Here is a 22,027-nt window from a genome sequence, read left to right as displayed (position 1 = left end):
AACAAGGACATTTCTAAGTGACCGCAAACCTTTGAACGGTAGTGTATTTATATCTTTAGAGTTCATTCGGGAAATGGTAACTCATTAAACAAACTTTTTCCATGGTGCCCCAAGATTGCTAATGAGTTCATTGTTACATGATTAATTTAATCATCGTAATAAGTAAATATAGTTAATTGATTTGATAAAAAAATCATCATCTCAGTAATGGTACCAACGTCACGACAGCCTTTCTAGGGAGTTTTTCCTAGCCACCGTGCTTCTACATCTGCATTGCTTGCTGTTTGGGGTTTTAGGCTAGGTTTCTGTATAGTACTTTGTGACATCGGCTGATGTAAAAAGGGCTTTATAAATAAATTTGATCGATTGATTGAAGAAGCATCATCATGCTATGGGGATGTTTTTCAGTGGCAGTGACTGGGAGACTAGTCAGGATCGAAGCAAAGATGAATGGAGCAAAGTACAGAGATATCGATGAAAACCTGCTCCAGAGTACTCAGGACCTCAGACTGGGGCGAAGGTTTAGCTTGCAACAGGACAATGACCCTAAGCACACAGTCAAGACAACGCAGGAGTGGCTTCAGGACAAGTCTCTGAATGTCCTTGAGTGGCCCAGCCAGAGCCCGGACTTGAAGGAAGAATGGGAGAAACTCCCCGAATACAGGTGTGCCAAACTTTTAGCGTCACACCCAAGAAGACTCGAATCTGTAATCGCTGCCGAAGGTGCTTTAACAAAGTACTGAGTAAATGGTCTGAATAGTTATGTAAATGTGACATCAGTTTTATTAAAGATAATTAGCAAAAAAAAAAAGGCTTTGTCATTATGGAGTATTGATTAGGGGAAAAAACTATTTAGGCTGTAACCTAAAAACATGTGAAAAAAGTGAAGGGATCTGAATAGTTTCCAAAGGCACTGTATATATATAAAGAACAGCCAGGCCTCAGAGGCAGCACGGGACCAGGCTAAGATTGTCCACGAGGATGACTACTGCATTTCCATACATTAAGGCCCCTTTAGTATATGGTTATGTTCAACTGTGTACATAAAATGAAACAATCTTTACATTTTAATCTGCCAATCAAGAATGTTTCGGGCCTTCAATGTACAGTCGTGGCCAAAAGTTTTGAGAATGACACAAATACTAATTTTCACAAAGTTTGCTGCTTCAGTGTCTTGAGATATTTTTGTCAGATGTTACTATGAAATACTGCAGTATAATTACAAGCATTTCATAAGTGTCAAAGGCTTTTATTGACAATTACAAGAAGTTGATGCAGAGTCAATATTTGACCCTTCTTTTTCAAGACCTCTGCAATCCGCCCTGGCATGCTGTCAATTAACTTCTGGGCCACATCCTGACTGATGGCAGCCCATTGTTGCATAATCAATTCTTGGAGTTTGTCAGAATTTGTGGGTTTTTGTTTGTCCACCCGCCTCTTGAGGATTGACCACAAGTTCTCAATGGGATTAAGGTCTGGGGAATTTCCTGGCCATGGAACCAAAATATCGATGTTTTGTTCCCCGAGCCACTTAGTTATCACTTTTGCCTTATGGCAAGGTGCTCCATCATGCTGGAAAAGGCATTATTCGTCAACAAACTGTTCCTGGATGGTTGGGAGAAGTTGCTCTCGGAGGATGTGTTGGTACCATTCTTTATTCATGGCTGTGTTCTTAGGAAAAATTGTGAGTGAGCCCACTCCCTTGGCTGAGAAGCAACCCCACACATGAATGATCTCTGGATGCTTTACTGTTGCCATGACACAGGACTGATGGTAGCGCTCACCTTGTCTTCTCCAGACAAGCTTTTTTCCGGATGCCCCAAACAATCGGAAAGGGGATTCATCAGAGAAAATGACTTTACCCCAGCCCTCAGCAATCCAATCCCTGTACCTTTTGCAGAATATCAGTCTGTCCCTGATGTTTTTCCTGGCGAGAAGTGGCTTTTTTGCTGCACTTCTTGACACCAGGCCATCCTCTAAAAGTCTTCACTTCACGCACACCTGCCTGCTGCCATTCCTGAGCAAGCTCTGTACTGGTGGTGCCCCGATCTCGCAGGTGAATCAACTTTAGGAGACTGTCCTGGCACTTGCTGGACTTTCTTTGGCGCCCTGAAGCCTTCTTCACAACAATTGAACCGCTCTCCTTGAAGTTCTTGGTGATCCGACAAATGGTTGATTTAGGTGCAATCTTCCTGGCAGCAATATCCTTGCCTGTGAAGCCCTTTTTGTGCAAAGCAATGATGACTGCACGTATTTCCTTGCAGGTAACCATGATTGACAGAGGAAGAACAATGATTCCAAGCACCACCCTCATTTTTGAAGCTTCCAGTCTGTTATTCGAACTCAATCAGCATGACAGCGTGATCTCAAGCCTTGTCCTCGTCAACACTCACACCTGTGTTAACGAGAGAATCACTGAAATGATGTCAGCTGGTCTTTTTGTGGCAGGGCTGAAATGCAGTGGAAATTTTGGGGGGGATTCAGTTCATTTGCATGGCAAAGAGGGACTTTGCAATTCATCTGATCACTCTTCATAACATTCTGGAGTATATGCAAATTGCCATCATACAAACTGAGGCAGCAGACTTTGTGAAAATTAATATTTGTGTCATTCTCAACTTTTGGCCACGGCGGTACTTCCAATGCCTCAACATGGACAGTCATTACAGTAAACAGAAAAGTTGGGAGGGAAATGTTTGATAGACACAAATTCATGTTCAAGTCAGCCCTCTCTCTTGCCTAGCACCGTATGTATTGCCAGAAACTCTACCTCTCAACCACAGGAGAAACCACGAAAGCGCTAACTCTTTGTGAGGATGTTTTCATGCCTGAGGAAGACTTCCAAAAAGTCCTCCTGCTGCAAAACCTTGTAGAGGAATGTATTAGTCTTAATATACTAATTTCATTGTAATTTTGGTCTTTTTCAAATCTATCGAATATCATATTTCACAAAGTGGTGGATGTAACTAGCCAAAATGTGTGTCAACATTCTGGTTATTCATTCTATTAGTCATCCCCAACCCTATACATGAAATGATGCATACAAATGGCACACATCAGACTATTTATGTACAATATGAGAGAGAACATGTTAAAGGCCCAGTTTTTATATTGCCACACACTTTTGGTGTGAGAGCAGTTTGAAAAGACAGTGTGAAATATCAGCCTGTTTTGGTGGGATGGAGTTTTGGCCTGACTGGTGAATAGACCAATAAGAGAGTTCCAAACCTCTCCGCAAATAACAGCTAGCTTTCAGTTTCCCCCTCTCCACTTCCAGACAGTCCTAGCGAAATTCTTGCTTGAGAAATTGCTCTTTGCCAAGAAGCTATTACTATTTTTTTGACAATTTTAATTGAAAACAATCACAGTAAGGTACTTAATTGCTAAACAAAAATGTGATGTTGAGATAAAAACGACTGCACTGGACCTTTAAGTGCATTCCACTCTCTATGATGCTCAAACCATTTCAAAATAACTTGTCTGTCCATGGTGAGGGTGAGACCGAGACACACAGGGCATGTAGATCTCATGATAAGTCTTTAATTCAGTAAGTCACAACAATATAGAATTGCACAGCATCTTCACATTGTCCCAGAGAGGTCTTGCACAAACTGTCAGTCAGTCTTCACAGCTGCCCTGTATATACAAATAATTAAAAGCCTTTGAAAAGTAAAATACAGTCATTATAAATAGAAGAGAAAAAAATGTACAAACTTGATTAATTTTTAGTTCCCATGGTTTATGTCCCTAATATGTTCCCTTATATACAAGATGAGTTTAATTCACTAGTGTTTTTAATTTATTTATTTCCCTTCGGAAAATACCCTCTGTCCCTCGTGTTCACGTCTTGATAAGGCCCTCTAGAAAGTCTTTCTCCACCATCTCCTCAATGTTCTGCCGTGCCCGGCTCCAGAACACTTTTTGGCTCTCCAGCTTGCCCTCCGTGTTGGGGAAGGAGGGCCCAGAGTGGCTGGAGGCGGCATTGCGGCTGCTGGCCTTACTGTTGAACACCTGGCTGAGCAGGTTGAAGAAAGGGAGGAGCTGCTCCATACTGCGGATCATGTAGAGCGTCAGGGTGAGGTGGCCCGGTTCCCAGGACAGAGTACGCAGGGAACAGTCCTCCTCTGGGTTCTTCTATGGGATGGAAACAGATGACAGCAGAATGAGCAAAGAGCTGTGACTTTATATAGCTATGACTACACATATTAAACTCAGCAAAAAAAGAAACGGCCATTTTTCAGGACCCTGTCTTTCAAAGATAATTCGTAAAAATCCAAATAACTTCACAGATCTTCATTGTAAAAGGTTTAAACACTGTTTCCCATGCTTGTTCAATGAACAATAAACAATGAACATGCACCTGTGGAACGGTCGGTAAGACACTAACAGCTTACAGACGGTAGGCAATTAAGGTCACAGGTATGAAAATTGTGGACACTAAAAAGAGGTCTTTCTACTGACTAAAAAACACCAAAAGATATGTGTGAACATGCCTTATGCATGCTGCAAGGAGGCATGAGGACTGCAGATGTGGCCAGGGCAATAAATTGCAATGTCCGTACTGTGATACCTCTAAGACAGCGCTACAGGGAGACAGGACGGACAGCTGATCGTCCTCGCAGTGGCAAACCACGTGTAACAACACCTGCACAGGATCGGTACATCCGAACATCACACTTGCGGGACAGGTACAGGACCGCAACAACAACTGCCCAAGTTACTCCAGGAACGAACAATCCCTCCATCAGTGCTCAGACTGTCTACAATAGGCTGAGAGAGGCTGGACTGAGGGCTTGTAGGCCTGTTGTAAGGCAGGTCCTCACCAGACATCACTGGCAACAACGTCGCCTATGGGCACAAACCCACTGTCGCTGGACCAGACAGGACTGGCAAAAAGTGCTCTTCACTGACGAGTCGCGGTTTTGTCTCACCAGGGGTGATGGTCGGATTTGCGTTTATTGTCAAAGAAATGAGCGCTACACCGAGGCCTGTACTCTGGAGCGGGATCAATTTGGAGGTGGAGGGTCCATCATGGTCTGGGGCGGTGTGTCACAACATCATCGGACTGAGCTTGTTGTTATTGCAGGCAATCTCAATGCTGTGTGTTACAGGGAAGACATCCTCCTGATGTGTTACCCTTCCTGCAGGCTCATCCTGACATGACCCTCCAGCATGACAATGCCACCAGCCATACTGCTCGTTCTGTGCATGATTTCCTGCAAGACAGGAATGTCAGTGTTCTGCCATGTGCAGCGAAGAGCCCGGATCTCAATCCCATTGAGCACGTCTGGGACCTGTTGGATCGGAGGGTGAGGGCTAGGGCCATTCCCCCCAGAAATGTCAGTTAACTTGCAGGTGCCTTAGTGGAAGAGTGGGGTAACATCTCACAGCAATAACTGGCCAATCTGGTGCAGTCCATGAGGAGGAGATGCACTGCAGTACTTAATGCAGCTGGTGGCCACTGTTAGTCAAATGTCTGTGGAACATGTTATGTCTCAGTTGTTAAATCTTATGTTGATACAAATATTTACACATGTTAAGTTTGCTGAAAATAAACCTAGTAGACAGTGAGGACGTTTCTTTAAAAAAAAATATATGTACAGTTGAAGTCAGAAGTTTACATACACCTTAGCCAAATACATTTAAACTCAGTTTTTCACAATTCCTGACATTTAATCCTAGTAAAAAATCCCCGTCTTAGGTCAGTTAGGATCACAACTTTATTTTAAGAATGTGAAATGTCAGAAAAACAGTAGAGAGAGTGATGTATTTCAGCTTTTATTTCTTTCATCACATTCCCAGTGGGTCAGAAGTTTACATACACTCAAGTAGTATTTGATAGCATTGCCTTTAAATTGTTTATCTTGGGACAAACGTTTCGAGTAGCCTTCCACAAGCTTCCCACAATAAGTTGGGTGAATTTTGGCCCATTCCTCCTGACAAAGCTGGTGTAACTGAGTCAGGTTTGTAGGCCTCCTTGCCCGTGCATGCATTTTCAGTTCTGCCCACAAATTTTCTATAAGATTGAGGTCAGAGCTTTGTGATGGCCACTCAAATACCTTGCCTTTGTTGTCCTTAAGCCATTTTGCCACAACTTTGTAAGTATGCTTGTGGTCATTGTTCATTTGGAAGACCCTTTTGCGACCAAGCTTTAACTTCCTGACTGATGTCTTGAGATGTTGCTTCAGTATATCCACAATTTTCCATCCTCATGATGCCATCTATTTTGTGAAGTGCACCAGTCCCTCCTGCAGCAAAGCACCCCCACAACATGATGCTGCCACCCCTGTGCTTCACGGTTGGGATGGTGTTGTCGGCCTGCAATCTTCCCCATTCTTCCTCCAAACATAACGATGGTCATTGTGGCCAAACAGTTCTATTTTTGTTTCATCAGACCAGAGGACATTTCTCCAAAAAGTACGATCTTTCTCCCCCTGTGCAGTTGCAAACCGTAGTCTGGCTTTTTTATGGCGGTTTTGGAGCAGTGGCTTCTTCCTTGCTGAGCGGCCTTTCAGGTTATGTCGATATAGGACTTGTTTTACTGTATATGTATACACTTTTGTTCCTGTTTCCTCCAGCATCTTCACAAGGTCCTTAGCTGTTGTTCTGGGATTGATTTGCACTTTTCGCACCAAAGTACGCTCATCTCTAGGAGACAGAACGCATCTCCATCCGGAGTGGTATGACGGCTGCGTGGTCCCATGGTGTTTATACTTGCGTACTATTGGTTGTACAGATGAATGTGGTACCTTCAGGTGTTTGGAAATTGCTCCCAAGGATGAACCAGACTTGTGGAGGTCTACATTTTTTCCCCCATGAGGTCTAGGCTGATTTCTTTTGATTTTCCCATGATGTCAAGCAAAGAGGCACTGAGTTTGAAGGTAGGCCTTGAAATACATCCACAGGTACACCTCCAACTGACTCAGATGATGTCAATTAGACTATCACAAGCTTCTGAAGCCATGACATATTTTTCTGGAATTTTCCAAGCTGTTTAAAGGCCCAGTCAACTTAGTGTATGTAAACTTCTGACCCACTGGAATTGTGTTACAGTGAATTATAAATTAAATAATCTGTCTGTAAACAATTGTTGGACAAATTACTTGTGTCATGCACAAAGTAGATGTCCTAACCGACTTGCCAAAACTATAGTTGGTTAACAAGAAATTTGTGGAGTGGTTGAAAAACAAGTTTTAATGACTCCAACCTAAGTGTATGTAAACTTCTGACTTCAACTCTATGTGCTTTGTTGGTGTGCCATTATCTGACTGGATTGTCTGCCAGAATTTTTATTTTTTCCCAAATTAGGTACAAAACTGGAACACAGCTGACATTTACATTTCACAAGTTTCATTTTTGTTGTCACGTGGGGAAAGCGCCCTAGCGCTCTGATTGGCTCAAGGGTTTAAAGCTAGCCCTGAAGCTCATCCAAAATTCTACATGTTGAATCGTGAAAGACTGCCATCACTTTGGACCACCCGGCAGGTGGCCCATGGAACACACCGCAGGGACTGCAGCTGATGTTCGCCCACTGATGGCCTCCGGAAAAGATTTTCAGCCTGCTGTGTCCAGACTGCTACACTACTGGCCTTAGGGGTACACTAAGTTGTCCCAAATGTTGGTAATAGCTAAAGTTACCATGGTCATTGCGAATGGTCACATTTACTAATGTGTGTATGTCCAGCCTTGCATTATGTTGCTCTGAAGGTAGACCAGAGCAGTTACCTTGGCTCGTTTCCTCAGCAGCTTGGCTAGTCGGACAACGTAAGGCTTGAACTCTCTCTGGTGGGTCCCCTGTCGTCTCACCTCCAGGCCCGAGTCATCAGATGCCTCGGGGATAAAGGCCCAGCGGTACCTGGGAAAGAACGCAACCAATGCCCAAATATTACACACACATAAATGTTTTCACACCTCTGAGCAAAACACACACAATTTATGACGGAAAGGACAAAGTGACAGGAAAATATATGAGCCATCACTGAATGATTTCGTTCGGTACGATAGTGTGAAAAGGCTTGAGGACCTCTTTGGGTAAAAGTGACGCAACATACTTTCATGTGTTTTGAAACACAATCTGTGCTTAAACCTTTTATACCTTCCAAAACATCTAAAGGAAAGAGTGCAGTGTGCACTACAGTCTTCAGATAAATGTACTGTATGTGAGTGTATGAATCCAGGCAGGAGTAGTGGGTTAGTACACACATCTGGAACTGGGGCAGGCTCTCTGATGGCAGGGCCAGGGCCAGGTCCAGCAGTTTGCAGGCAGACAGGTAGAGGTTGAGCCAGCGCTGGCTGTTATAGGAGGTGGAGAAACCGTTCCCTCCAGAGTAGGTGGTCTCCAGGCCAGCCACCGATGGACCCGACGTCCTACAGGTCAAACCCAGATGGAAACATGACCCAACGCATACACACAGCATAGACTCAGATGGAACGGACCAGTTCCCCAGACAGATTAAACCTAGCACTGGACTCAAATGCACTTTCAACGGAGAATCTCCATTGAACATGATTTTAAATTCAGGTCTACTCTTAATCTGTGTCCAGGAAACCAGCCCTACAAAGTCACCCAGGTTGAAGATACACATTGGCGGCGGAAGTTCCCCCACCGTACAATCTAAAGTGCGTTGAGCACCTGAAACTCAATCAATCCAACATCATCAAGTCACATATCTACGGCAGGAAAAACACACATTCTCTCAGTGTCATGTATTAATCCATGTCCACTCCCATTTGGTGGATTGACAGTTACCTTGACATGTCCTCGTCTGCAGTAAGCTCCTGCTCCATGAGTAAAAAGACCTGAACCTGAGAGGGAGGAAATACATAGGTAAGTAAATAGGAGAAGAGCCACACACTGTTAGGGTTATATATATATATAACAATCTATTATCTTGGCCGACGATCTATAGTACAGTAGTTTGAGACAAAGGGGATGACAGCCACGACTCAGTAATCGGAAAAGTATTGTAAGAACAAGTGGGGCTTACTTATCCAATCAAGACACCCATTACTTTACTTAAAAAGCCGACGTTGATTCTAGGAAATTCTATCGCAGGACAAACAAACGCAGAGGTGTTTGGGGCTTGGCGTAGGCCGTTCATCAGGCTGTTCATCGGCAGTTGTCGCTTGTGTCTGACTAAGTGCGTCCGTTTTTGTTGTTGTTGCGGCGTGTGTTTGTAGCGTGCTCTAGCGTCTCTCACCAGTTCGGTGATCATGGTGGGCCACAGTGAGGTGAGGTGTTGAGGAGACATGCGCAGCAGTAGAACTCGGAAGAACAAGAACACCTGGGCATGGAGGATGGGCACCTGGGGCAGACGCAGACTCTCCACCAGCCGCTCTGACGGGGGAAACACACACACTCGTATAAGTCAATACGCCATCCGCTGTGTGCGTGTGTAAATATTTGAAAACAGAAGGATGTGTGCGTTTGTGTCTTAGTAGTGTGTGTGTGTTTGTAAGCGGGGGAGGGGTGTGTGTTTGTGTGCGTGCCTGTCTGCATGTGCGTGTGTGTGTGTGTTTACCCTGTATGTCAGGCAGGTATTTCTGGTACTGGTCCACCTCGCTGCTGTAGATGGTGAAGGCCAGGCGTTTGAGCAGCATGGCTCTCTGCTCCAGCTCTGCGTCTCGGTTAGAGAACAGATTCAGAGAGCTGCTCTGAGCCACCGCCACACGAGCTGCAGACACACACACGCCTTAACTACCATACTATAACAGTTATATGAAATCGACCCATATATTTACCTGGAAAACCTCACATACAACTATACACAGAAATGATATGCACACAGAAATTCTCAATTAGAAGAATCAGGCTACTAATTACACGTACTCATAAGATCTCTAAACGTGGTCTTGTCGTGAGTCATAAGATGATCAACGATGGCTCTCCAACTGGAAAATGCAGGAGAGGATGTCAGGTAGAATCCTATCATATGAAGCACATATAACAAGAATACACAACCCCCCCGTCCCCTCCCCCACGCACTCGACAATTCTCAACTCACTGGCTGACACAGGAGGAATCCATCTGGAAAAAAGTGTGGTCCATGAAGAGGTCGAAGGCTTCTTTCTTCCAGGCCCGCCGGGTGTACTGGTACCCGCTCAGACTGCTCAGCAGCTGGATACACGCCCGGTAGCTGGGGGCGTTGTGGGCACTGCCAAGGAAGAGGGCCCAGAGACACAGTGCACATTACAGATAGGACCCAGACATGACTAGACCAGGAAATACTGGGCCCTAGTTATACTGCTTGGGAGTGTTTCCTAGGCAGATCCCATGGGCATGTGGAGTGGAGTGTATTGGCTGGTCCATCCCTACCTGTGGTTGCGGAGGTAGGGCACGACATAGTGCATAATGTTCACCAGTAAGGGGATCACCCTCTCCTTCTCATCACTGTAGAACACCATGTCTAGGAGATGGGCCAGCACCTGACAACACACAACCACTACTCTCAATACTCGGCACTATTCAGATAGGATACATGGCAACAGCGTACTACACTAAAAAGTACTATAAAACCTTGCATGTTGCGATATTGCTTTAAAAGATACACCCTTGCACTACAGCAGACATAAACCAAACCAATAAACACTCACGCACTGCAATGAGTAAACAGGTCACATGAGAGTGACATAAGCCTAAACAACGGGAAGAGCGGGAGGTCTGGTTATAACACTAAAGCAAGAGAGGCACCGTTGGTGCCTCCGGTTTATATTTGGCTTCACCAGCGACAGTGTCCAAGGAAGGATTTATTGCTTTGCTAATAGTGATTGAGGTTGGGCCTGGGGGAGGGAGAGCTGATCGTAAATCAGCTGAGTGTGTGGGTCCTAATAGCAGAAGCAAGGCTGTTGGCAGCCGTGAGTGGAGAGGACGCACGGATGGACGGACACACCCCGACAGACAAGACGGCCAGACAGAGTGCTTGGTGTTTTACCTCCGCTAGCAGTGTGAGGGCGTGAACGCTGTACACAGATGGAGTGAAGCTGGATGCCTCCATCACTGTGAGCCTTAGATCTGAAACACACACACACACCGTTAGTGACACATCATACGCAGCACAGACACACATGCAGACGCGCGCTGTACGTGAGCACAATCAAATAGCCACACTAACATAACCTTCCATTTTCAATGCATTCCCAATACATTGGGTCATTCTAAGTGGTATGACAGGGTGGATATTGAAACACAGCCATACATTCAGTCACACAAGAAACACATCTAAAATCGGCACATTCCCAATTAAGGTTGTGTTTCATTAGGGACCAAACGGAAGAAAAAGGACTGAAACAACAGGGAGAGACTACCCTGGACTTGTCCAATAAGAATTTGGTGCCCCAATGAACACGAAGCTGACATATTGTACACAACTAGCACAGACAGCCAGGGTCCTCTCATCGCTCCTACCCTCTACGTCTTGCTCCAGGCTGGTCCCGTCCACCATGATCTGTGGCGACGCCTTGACCTCCAGGTTCCTCCTCAACCAGGTGGTCTGTTCCAGAGAGGAGCCTGCGATGGTTCCGATGGCCTCCACCACCTTGTGGGTCACATCCTGCACGCACACACGGACAGACAGTGAATAATCATACTGGCTTCATTACAATACCCATACTGCCATACCACCTAAATAAAACGCATGCCCAATACATTGCTTCAATCTAATTGGTATGCTGGGGTATAAATAATGGAACGTAACTCTTGAATTGAATTTATTTGGGTAAAAACATGTTCAGCAATATGTACATTGTATTCCCGGAGGATAGCTCTTAAAAGTATTATTCTCGATGGGGCTTACCTCGATGAATATTATCTTGTATTTTCTAGGAGATAAGAATTGTGAATTATGTCATCTTTAAGATAAAATAATAGTGAATCCTTTTGCATGGGACTGAGGCTTACCTGCAGCTCCCGCTGGTCCTTCTTGCTCTCCAGGTTCGGGTTCTTGAGGATGAACTCATTCAGAACTCTGGGGAAGAGACAGACGGATAGGTTAGTCTGGTGGCTGCGTATGTACAGGGTAGATAAGGGGACGGGAGTGATGGTGGAAGTGAGAGAGGGCAGAGTCTCAGAGAGTGTTGTAAAGCGCAGTTATAGGAAGGAATCCCAGAGCTCTCCCCGTTTGTGGTTGTAGCTTCCAAACAACAGGCTCACAACGTCACGTTGGATATTCGAGTATCCGGCACAGTGTCAAAGCTAGCTTGCAAGATTCTCCCTCCTCCGACAATTAGCTAATTATAAACTGGGTGGTTCGAGCCCTGAATGCTGATTGGCTGACAGCTGTGGTATATCAGGTGCTCTAATTACTTTAGTAAGCAGATTATAATAGTAATAAGGCACCTGGGGATTTGTGGTATATGGCCAATATACCACGGCTAAGGGGTGTGTCCAGGCACTCCGCGTTGCATGGTGCGTAAGAACACCCCTTAGCCGTGGTATATTGGCCATATACCACACCTCCTCGGGCCTTATTGCTTGAATGTATCCTTGTGTCTTCTTCCCCTTATTGAAATTGACTGGTCTTCGGTAGTGCCTGGTATAATTTGTATTTATTTTAGTTAACTAGGCAAGTCAGTTAAGAACAAATTCTTATTTACAATGACTGCCTACCCCGGCCAAACCCGGACGACACTGGGCCAATTGTGTGGCGCCCTATGGGACTCCCAATCACGGCCGGATGTGATACAGCCTGGATTCGAACCAAGGACAGTAGTGATGCCTCTTGCACTGAGATGCAGTGCTTTAGATCGCTGCGCCACCCGGGAGCTGGTGTGTGTGTGTGTGTGTGTGTGTGTGTGTGTGTGTGTGTGTGTGTGTGTGTGTGTGTGTGTGTGTGTGTGTGTGTGTGTGTGTGTGTGTGTGTGTGTGTGTGTGCGTTCTAACCCCAGTATGAGGAACTGTCCAGGAGCAGGCAGTCCCAGCTGTACCGAGTCCTTCAACAGGGCCAGCAGAGATGGCCAACTGTCCACCAGACTGGACACAGGGATCCTACATAGACAGACAAGCAGGATACAGTCACAAACAATGTTCTAATGATGGGTCAAGTACTAATTTAAGTCAGATACCTTGACAAACAGTTTAGTAACAACAATAATAGTAACGCTACAGAACTCAATGAATTGGACTATCAAAGTAACAAAATTCAGGGGTTTCATCTGAAATTAAATCAATTTTATTCTACACTTGACGTACAAAAATGTCAAACTGAACATGACTATCATGACTAATGTCAAACTGAATTGGACTATCAAAGTAACGAAATTCAGGGGTTTTATCCGAAATGAAATCAATTTTATTCTACACTTGACGTACAAAAATGTCAAACTGAACATGGCATCACATGAACTAAACTACAAAAGAGGGAAAACTCAAACTAATCGACTGTCTGAGGATTCACATGGATTTCCATCGCCAACATCTCATATATTTGCTACCTCTGCTCAACACACTCGACAGACAGGTGGAGGAGGTCTGTTGGGTCTCACCTCTGAACGTAGGCATAGAAGAACTGCAGCATGCACACCTCCAGAGACAGATGCTTCTACGGTGAGAAAGAGGGAAGACGAGTGAGAGAGAGGGTTGAGGAAGAGGTGACACTGGACTGAATTACATTTCATTTGAACACAATGAGGTCGTGGCAGGGAAGCTGCCAGTTTACTTTGATATACTGTGACAATAACATGGTATCTGTCCAATCAAATCAAAATGGTCACATACACACGGTGAGCAGATGTTAATGCGAATGTGGCGAAATGCTCGTGCTTCTAGTTCCGACAGTGCAGTGATATCTAACAAGTCATCTAACAATTCCCCAACTACCTAATACACACAAATCTAAAGGGGTGAATGAGAATATGTACATATAAGTATATGGATGAGCAATAGCCGAGCGGCATAGGCAAGATGCAGTAGATGGTATAAAATACAGTATATACATGTGATATGAGTAATGCAACATATGTCAACATTATTAAAGTTGCATTATTTAGAGTGGCATTGTTTAAAGTGACTAGTGATCCATTTATGAAAGTGTCCAGTGATTGGGTCTCAATGTAGGCAGCAGCCTCTCTGAGTTAGTGATTGCTGTTTAGCAGTCTGACGGCCTTGAGATATAAGCTGCTTTTAAATCTCTCGGTCCCAGCTTAATAGTAACATGCAATAGTAACAGAGGACCTGCATTAGGGTGAATTAGGACTAACGCAAGCAGGAGGCTAGGAGTCGTGCAACTTTGTATATAGTCATAAACTCTAACAAGGTTAGCGTAGCACAGTGTGTTCTAAGGGTATGTATTGGGATAACGAATATGCGTTGTTTCAATGGTAAAACAGAGCATGTCAGTTTAGATTCCAGGCTATTGGGAGACCGCAGCACCAACCTTCTCTTTGGCGATGGCCGGCGGCTGCTTCAGGACCTCTTTGACCGTCTGCATCACGGTCTCGGTCCGCATGGCGCTGACCGAACGTACCAGCTCCACCAGCAACAGCTGCTCCTCACTGGCAGCGGGGATCACCTACACACACACACGTGCGCGAACATGGACACAGACAGGGTAAGAGACCTCTGTGCACTGCCATTAACCACACTAATAACACAAACCATGTCGATTTCTGGAGCTCACCTTGTAAGCGGCAGAGGTCTTGACCTGCTTCCTCTCGTTCCACACGTAGGCGATAGCTGCCATGAAGTGGGCTCCGTGGTTCATGGAGATGGGGCCTAGCAGCTCCAGGATCTGCTGACGCAAGTTCTGAGGAGAAAGAGGAAAGATTGAGCGCTCTATGCAGTGTCAGAAATAATACCAGGCTGACGGGCAGTGGACGGTCCATCCTCCTTCAACAATGTTATGGTCCTGGGGAAACCCACATGTTGTGCAAGCTTTTGTTCCAGTCCAGTGCTAATGATTCCTTAGTCGAATCCTCAAATCAGGAGTACTGGGCTGAAACAAAAGCCTGCACAGACTGTAGGGTGCCCAGGAGAAGGATAGTTACGAGCTAGTAGCATAAGCATTATGCTGCATCCACTATAACACCTGCTAAACTGGGTACACTACCAAAAAAAGGTAGATTTGATTATATTGAAGAACACTGATCTAGGTATCACCTACAGGCACTCTCTTCACAGTATCGTGTCGACCCAGACTGAACTGCGCTGGCTATTATCACATTATCCATTTCAGCCCAGTTCCAGCAACTATGGATGGATGAGTAACCAGAGCAGCTCAGTACAGCTTGGTTTGGCTGGCCTGAGTACGATTCAGTACTGTGAAAAGGCTTAGGGTCAGGGTGTAGATGCAGTACCTTGGTGGATCCCAGGTTGATGTTGGAAGTGGATGCAGCGGAGGCGGCGGCTGGCCGGTCACAGCTGTCGGCCTGGTACAGGACGCTCCACAGCAGGGTGACGGAGGACATGATGGTGTGGAGGATGGACAGGATCCCTGAGCGAGCCTCCGCCAGGTGCTTCTGGTCCACACTCACCTGCAGCTGAGAGGAGAGATAGGGACGTGGAGATACAGTCGCTAGTGAAAGTCTGCACACCCCTTGCACGCCTTAAAATGACATCTGAAAAGGGATTACATTATAGTTTTCCCCCCTACCAACATACACAACCTGCTCCACATTTTCAAAGTTAAAGAAACATTATTGAAACATTAATAAATAAATAAAAAATGTAAAGGGAAGATGTATTGATGGCGTATGTCCTCACACCCCAGAGTTTACATTTGGTGGAAACACCATTGGCAGCCATTTTTTTGGGTGTAATTGCTCAAACTCAGTAAATGTGGATGAGAGACATTGATGGATAGAAATATTCAAACCGTGTCTCTACATTTCCAAGCAAATTTCCAAGTCAGGACTGAGACTGGACTATTCAGGAACACTCTTGGAAAGCCATTCTGGTGTGTCTTCAGCATTAAAGCTTGTGTAATTGTCACACTGACAAATAAAACTCTATCCCAGGGTTCGGTTTTCAGAAAACTACATTGGGTTTCCCTCTCATTTTTTACCTGACAAACTCACAAGTCCCTGCCGGTGACAAGCATACCCATAACTTGATGCTGCTACTACAATAGCCATGATAATAGCAATCACGGTTTGAATATTGCTGTCCATCAATGACTCCCAACCAAATATACTGAGCTTGAGCAATTTTGACAATAACAATGGATATATGTTGCCCTAAGTGCAAAGTTGGTCAAATCTTATTCAGAATGATTTACAGCTGTAATGGCTGCCAAAGGTGCTTCCACCAAGTATTAACTCTGCAGTGTGAAGACATACAACATGCAATCAAGACATCGTATTTTTGTATTTATTAATTTGGGAAAATGTCCTATAATTTTCATTCACTTTGAAAATGCTGTAGCAGGTTGTGTAGATCTGTACGGAAAATATCATCCTCTTTAGATACAATTTTAAGGCAGCGAAATGTGAAGACTGTGCAAGCAGTGTGCAGACTTTCACTAGGCACTGTCAGCACGCGCAAATCCTGTGACAGACAGAGTAAAACACATACTCATACACAAATACACAAAGGATAGCAGGCAGTGATGTAAAAGAACAAGCACACGTAGCTCTCTGAGAAGATGTAGGGAGGAATGAGTCATCAGAGTGCGTGCATGCATTGAAGGAGGTCTATCGACGTGTAAATAAGTGACATTGGCATTAAATCAATGCCGATATGACATGTCTGTCTACTTGGCAGTGCAGCGTGGCTGACTAGCGCCCTCACCTGGTGATACTGGGAGGATGGGTCCAGTAGACAGTAGTGGATGATGGCTGTCACTCCTTCCAGTACTGTTAGAATCAAATCTGGGGGGATGCACAGGGCCATCCACTGAGGTCTGGAAGAGGGATAGTGGGGAAAGTCTAAATTAATAGTCACCATTTGGTATAAAAAAAACTATTTTGCCATAAACAATTCATGTTGTCATAGAATATACAGTCACAATGTAGAATCTACAAAGGCATTAGTCAAAGGTGGGTAATTTGAGGCAACTGCTGGTCAAGAGAGCCATCTTGTGGCAGCATCACTCATCTAATTTCTTACAAACATTCCCTCAGCTACAAAGCAGCTGTAAATCTAAATCTACTTGCCATGGATATGTACTTAAATTCCTCCTCAAACAAATATTTCACTTCACTAGCTAGGTTCATCCAATTGGCGACAGATTTTCAGGCGAACACTCAAAAATCTGCATAAAAGAATATGCGTATTTTCCCACCAAACTGACTTGCTGTGGATAAAAATGCAGGAATGATGAAGTAGAGCGCATAAAAAGGTACATTTTTTTCATCTTAAAGGGATGGTTTGAGATTTTGCAAATTAAGCCGTTTATCTACTTCCCCAGAGCCAGATGAACTCGAGGATACCATTTTTATGTCGCCGTTTGCAGTTGGAAGGAAGTTGCTAACTAGCGCTAGCGCAATGACTGGAAGTCTATGGGAACAGCAAGCATGCCAGGTGTTCCTGTAGACCTCAAGTCATTGCGCTAACGCTAGTTAGCATTGGCTCACAAAACTACCTCTAACTTCCTTCATACTGGATGCAGAGACAGACGTAAAAATGGTATCCACGACTTTATCTGATTTCGGGGAAATAGATAAAGGGCTTCATTGCCACTATCCCTTTAAATGTTCAAGTACCGAATAGAAATATACAGTTCAATGTGTCATCGTCTCATTTTCAACCGTACCGATGGTTTTGTCACAAAAACGGTTGCGTTAAATAGCAAATGTGCCCACTATGGTCTTGGCACATGCGCCGTAGACAACAGTTTGCAGATGCCTATATGATGACATTATTATGGAGATCATTTATATTTGTCAAATGGCAGCCAAGCATCGATTATCATGTCACCAGAATAAGACCGTTGATATTTATTGTAAAGGCTCACCAAACTCGTCACCGTGCACTTTCACAACCTTTTGAAGTTCATCATAACTGATTTCATCTGTAGACTAATAAACTGCATGCTTTCTCCGAGTCGTAGTGGGAGGACCACACAAAATACCATTGCGTGACTCAAAGTTTACTTTGGTTATTATATCAAATATTTGCGCATATAAATCCACATTTTACTGACACAAAAAGGTCCCACCATGTCGAATCAACAAACTGTCCCCCGACAGTAATGAAATTGTGCCAACATTTCCTGTTTCCATTAGCCCGGTCGTAAGTTCAGGTAATTCATGAAATGGTTGGATGGAAACCTGGTTACTGACAATCTGCTTGCAATTGCCTTCACACCATATCCTGGAACAACAATTTTTCCACTTTTACATTTCAGTTATTTATCAGACATTTTAATCCAGAGTGACTTACAATCAGTGCATTCAACTTAAGTAGGTCGACCTAAAACACACACCAACCCTTCAATACTGCCACTATCCCATCGTCCTGTGGACGACAAAGGTAGCAGTGGTGTGGTTTTATAATGGCTAACCAGTAGTGATGGATGGATGGTTGGATATGGATGTCTCAGCATCATTTCAAATGCCTAGCTCATTTGGGCCTATAATAAACTATCCTATAGCAGTTACCTGGTGTCTGTGATGGCGGTCTCATAGCGGTACTGCTGAATGAGGTTATCCAGGTTCCTACAGAGCTGCAGTGTGACCGAGGCCACCACCCTGCGCAGTACCTTGCCCATGTAGGGCAGCGTGGCCGTGATCAGGCCGATCCACTGCGGGTGCATCTTACACGCGTGGTGCTGGTGCAGCGCCCGGATCACCGCACACAGGAACATGCCCTGCGCCGTGATAGGCTGCCCGTGAAGGTACTGCAGCGACGTCATTGGCTGCTGTGGGTTCATGTGCTCCACCTCGACGCCCAGCAGTTCGAAGCCCGACCCTGCCCCGCTACCCGTCCCCAACGTTACACCCCCTAATATTACACCCCCCGGGACGACCACGGGCCCCCCGTCGCCGCCCTCCTCGGCGGGCACTAGGACCCTGTGTTCCAGCACCACCAGGCTCTGGAGAAGCCTCAGCAGCTGGGACTGAACGGCGCTGCAGCCGTCCATCTGATCTTCTGAGAGGTTGATGACGCTGTCCTCTGAGAGACCCTCCTCCTGGGAGGCCACGTTGACGCCGGCCGCCCGCTGCTCGTGCCACTTCTGGGCCGAGAAGATGGAGGAGAGCAGGCAGTGGAGCACCACCTTCTGGACCTTACACTTGGACAGCACGTCGCTGATGAAGCTGGCGAAGCCTTTGGCCGAGCCGCCGGTCACCTTGGACAGCTCGCTGAAGAGGAGGGTGAGGACCTCCAAGCTGGTCAGCTGCATGGCCCGGTTGCCCGCCAGGTCGGTGGCGGCCGTGCCCACGTGGGCAGAGTAGTAGGAGCGCAGGAAGTAGAGGCAGAGGGAGATGATGATCTCTAGGAACATGGCGCTGCGGAACGAGTGGGAGTGGCTGTCCTGGGAGATGGGGCAGTAGAAGTCCTTACCTGCGAGGAGAAGGAGATTGAACATCACATTATTTTACATTCGAATAATAAGAAAACTTTGGTTTTTAGGGTCTTTGTGTACATTTTACTTAGAATCAGCGTAATGTGTTACACCTCCGGCATACATTTGACCCGTTTAGTTCATTTGTGCTTAACTGTCTTTATCTGTGTTTTTATGCATAAAAAAAAAATATATGACTTGCCCATGACGGAGACGCGGTGGCGTGCCAGCAGGTTCTGCAGCAGTGACAGCTGGGGTGTGTAGGTGTTGTTGATGCTGGTGGTGGAGATGGCGTCCACGAAGTCCGATGGCGCCGCCCGCAGCATGGCGGCGATGGCCGAAAGGGCGTGCAGCGTGCGAGATGAGTCGTACAGCTGCAGGTAGAGCAGCACGTGCTGGTAGAGAGGGTGGATGTTGAACCGAGGCGGCGAGACGGAAGCTCTACGCCCCACTCTCCCGTTGGGACCATTGTCCCCGCTCACGTCTCCGCCCCCACTGGGCGAGCCAGTGTCACTCTCGATCTCGGACACCTCACCTTCTCCGCAGCTGTACCAGTTCTCCAGATCCAGGCTGTCTCCGAAGAAGATGCTGGGCGGCCGGAGCTTCTCGGCCTGCAGGGCCTTCCTCTGCCTCTCCTCCTCCTTCCTCTTGCTCTTCTTCACCTTGGGCTTGGCGCCGGGGGACTTGTCTTGCAGACGCTCCATGATCTTACCCTTGAGGCTGAGCTGGGTGCTGCTGTGGGAGCGCTTACGGGCCCGCAGGTCCACAACATCCAAACGAAGGCTCGGGTCGTGAGGGGTGGCCGGGCCCGAGCTGTCCGGTAGGGTCACGATGGAGGGGGACGAGCTGTGGCGAGTGATGCCCTCGTGGTGCCTCTCCCCCTCCTCCCCTGTCTGGACCGGAGGGGTGACATGGAAGAACCCCAGGGTGCCACCCGCTAACATCTCGAGGCGGTGAGAGGGGGCGTGGGGGCCCGAATCGAGCCGAAGACCGGTCGGCGTATCTGACGAGGAGCTATCGGAGTCCGTCTGCGCCCACGCTTCAGGGGGGGACGGCGTTTCAGGTGGCCCCGCCTCCTCTCCCATACCCACCACCCTGTCTATCAACTCATTTAACACTGACAACACAGCCTCTTCTAGTGAATCCTCCTCATCAGGAACGATACTGTCTGACTCTATAAGGACAGGGACTTGGTCGGAACCACATCCGTTCACTGTGCTGCAGGTGCCGTCTGGCTCCTCGAAGCTGCCATTGTCTATGGAGGAGGAGTGCGAGCCGCTGGACTCAGAGCAATGGTGGTGGGGTTCCCCCTGCTGGTCAGGAGGATGGCAGTCACCGCTCAGCACCAGGTTCTCACTGCTCAGGCTGAGCAGGGACAGGCTGTCACTCAGAGGGTTGACTGTCAGACAGAAGGGCTCCATGTCGCCCAATGGCAGCTCTCTGAGCCCTGACTTCAGAGAGTCCCCTGGCATCTGGCTGAAGTCTGAGAGAAGAAGATGTGACATACTGTTTATGCAAATAAATTAGAGAGTCGAAATGAACCTTGAACTAGATTCACTCCGAACCAACGTTCACCAAACGACACTGATCCTTTAAAGCTATAGACTTTTCTTCCAGCCCAACATTAAACAATCATGAGATGAGTGTTGAATCTATTAGTGCTGGGCTGGAATAAAAGCCTGCACTGCCCTGTATCTCTTCACGACCATGGCTGTCCTGTCCACCACCATTCTAACCCGTGTCCCCCCTCTACTCACTGTCACAGATTCCCGAGTCCCTCATGTAGATGGGTTCTGAGGGGTCCTGTTCGGCCTGGGCGTTGTGGTTAGGGAACGCCTGGGCCCAGTGGCGCTGGGCCTGGACGCGCTGGATGGACACACGGTGGGTCTTGGGGTGCAGCAGCAGCAGCAGGAGGGGCTCCAGGACCCGGGCGATGTCGTGCCTCTGGAGCACCTGGTTGAGCCAGGCCCGGCCCACTGCGCTGGCCGACGCATCCCAGTAACTTAGACTGTCCAGCATGATGAACAGAGACCTGGGAGGGGGAGAGAGAGAGAGAGAGAGATAAATGAAGACAGAAGATATTCATTTGTAATGGCAAAGGGGTAGCGTGTCTGTGTGTGTATATACGCGTGTAGGGCTGTTGCCATTGTTAACTCGAAATGATGCAACGACAAGGTTCCAGTTTAACAAAGTTTACTATACTATATGAACACACTACAAGTAACCATTACACTCAAGGCCAGGTCCATCAACGAACAAGACTTCCTGCGCATGCGCACTCTTGACTGAGTGATGGCCCCGTAATAACAGAAATATAGGGATACTTAAAACATGAACTTAACAGCCATGACTGTATTACCGCCACACCGGCAGTCATGAGTCATGACCGCAGTCAAAATCCACGTGACCGCTGAGTCACAGTAATCTCCTCCTATTCTCCGCTCTGTAGTTGATGTATTGGTAGTACCCAACTCGCTTACGGCCTGGTACTCAGCACTCTAATCACACTGACAAAAAAAATCACAGCAAAAATCCCATCAAACATTTCACGACTGAATTATAAGAATCTGAAAGCGGCGATGGCGGGAGTT

General features: G+C 46.4%; 1 protein-coding gene across 6 annotated transcripts in view; it reads right to left on the bottom strand.

The window, feature by feature from the left end:
• Positions 1-3,524: 3,524 nt before the first annotated feature.
• LOC129837284 (protein dopey-1-like) overlaps positions 3,525-22,027 on the bottom strand; it is a 38,570-nt gene continuing 20,067 nt past the window's right edge. For all 6 annotated transcript variants that reach the window (XM_055903311.1, XM_055903312.1, XM_055903314.1 and 3 more), the window contains 21 exons: positions 21,194-21,468; positions 19,639-20,919; positions 18,532-19,435; positions 16,721-16,832; positions 15,289-15,471; positions 14,613-14,738; positions 14,370-14,504; positions 13,480-13,535; positions 12,878-12,982; positions 11,897-11,963; positions 11,405-11,549; positions 10,932-11,011; positions 10,316-10,425; positions 10,005-10,154; positions 9,830-9,891; positions 9,522-9,674; positions 9,201-9,337; positions 8,750-8,805; positions 8,203-8,367; positions 7,726-7,855; positions 3,525-4,134 (listed from right to left, as the gene is read on the bottom strand). In XM_055903311.1, coding sequence (XP_055759286.1) covers positions 3,841-4,134; positions 7,726-7,855; positions 8,203-8,367; positions 8,750-8,805; positions 9,201-9,337; positions 9,522-9,674; positions 9,830-9,891; positions 10,005-10,154; positions 10,316-10,425; positions 10,932-11,011; positions 11,405-11,549; positions 11,897-11,963; positions 12,878-12,982; positions 13,480-13,535; positions 14,370-14,504; positions 14,613-14,738; positions 15,289-15,471; positions 16,721-16,832; positions 18,532-19,435; positions 19,639-20,919; positions 21,194-21,468 — 4,726 coding nt within the window. In that variant the 3' untranslated portion in view covers positions 3,525-3,840. The remainder of the gene's footprint in view (positions 4,135-7,725; positions 7,856-8,202; positions 8,368-8,749; positions 8,806-9,200; positions 9,338-9,521; positions 9,675-9,829; positions 9,892-10,004; positions 10,155-10,315; positions 10,426-10,931; positions 11,012-11,404; positions 11,550-11,896; positions 11,964-12,877; positions 12,983-13,479; positions 13,536-14,369; positions 14,505-14,612; positions 14,739-15,288; positions 15,472-16,720; positions 16,833-18,531; positions 19,436-19,638; positions 20,920-21,193; positions 21,469-22,027) is intronic.

Source organism: Salvelinus fontinalis, chromosome 38, assembly GCF_029448725.1.
Source record: "Salvelinus fontinalis isolate EN_2023a chromosome 38, ASM2944872v1, whole genome shotgun sequence".
NCBI lineage: Eukaryota > Metazoa > Chordata > Actinopteri > Salmoniformes > Salmonidae > Salvelinus > Salvelinus fontinalis.
Note: the sequence above shows the minus strand (reverse complement) of the source record. Positions and strands in the feature narration are given on the sequence as shown.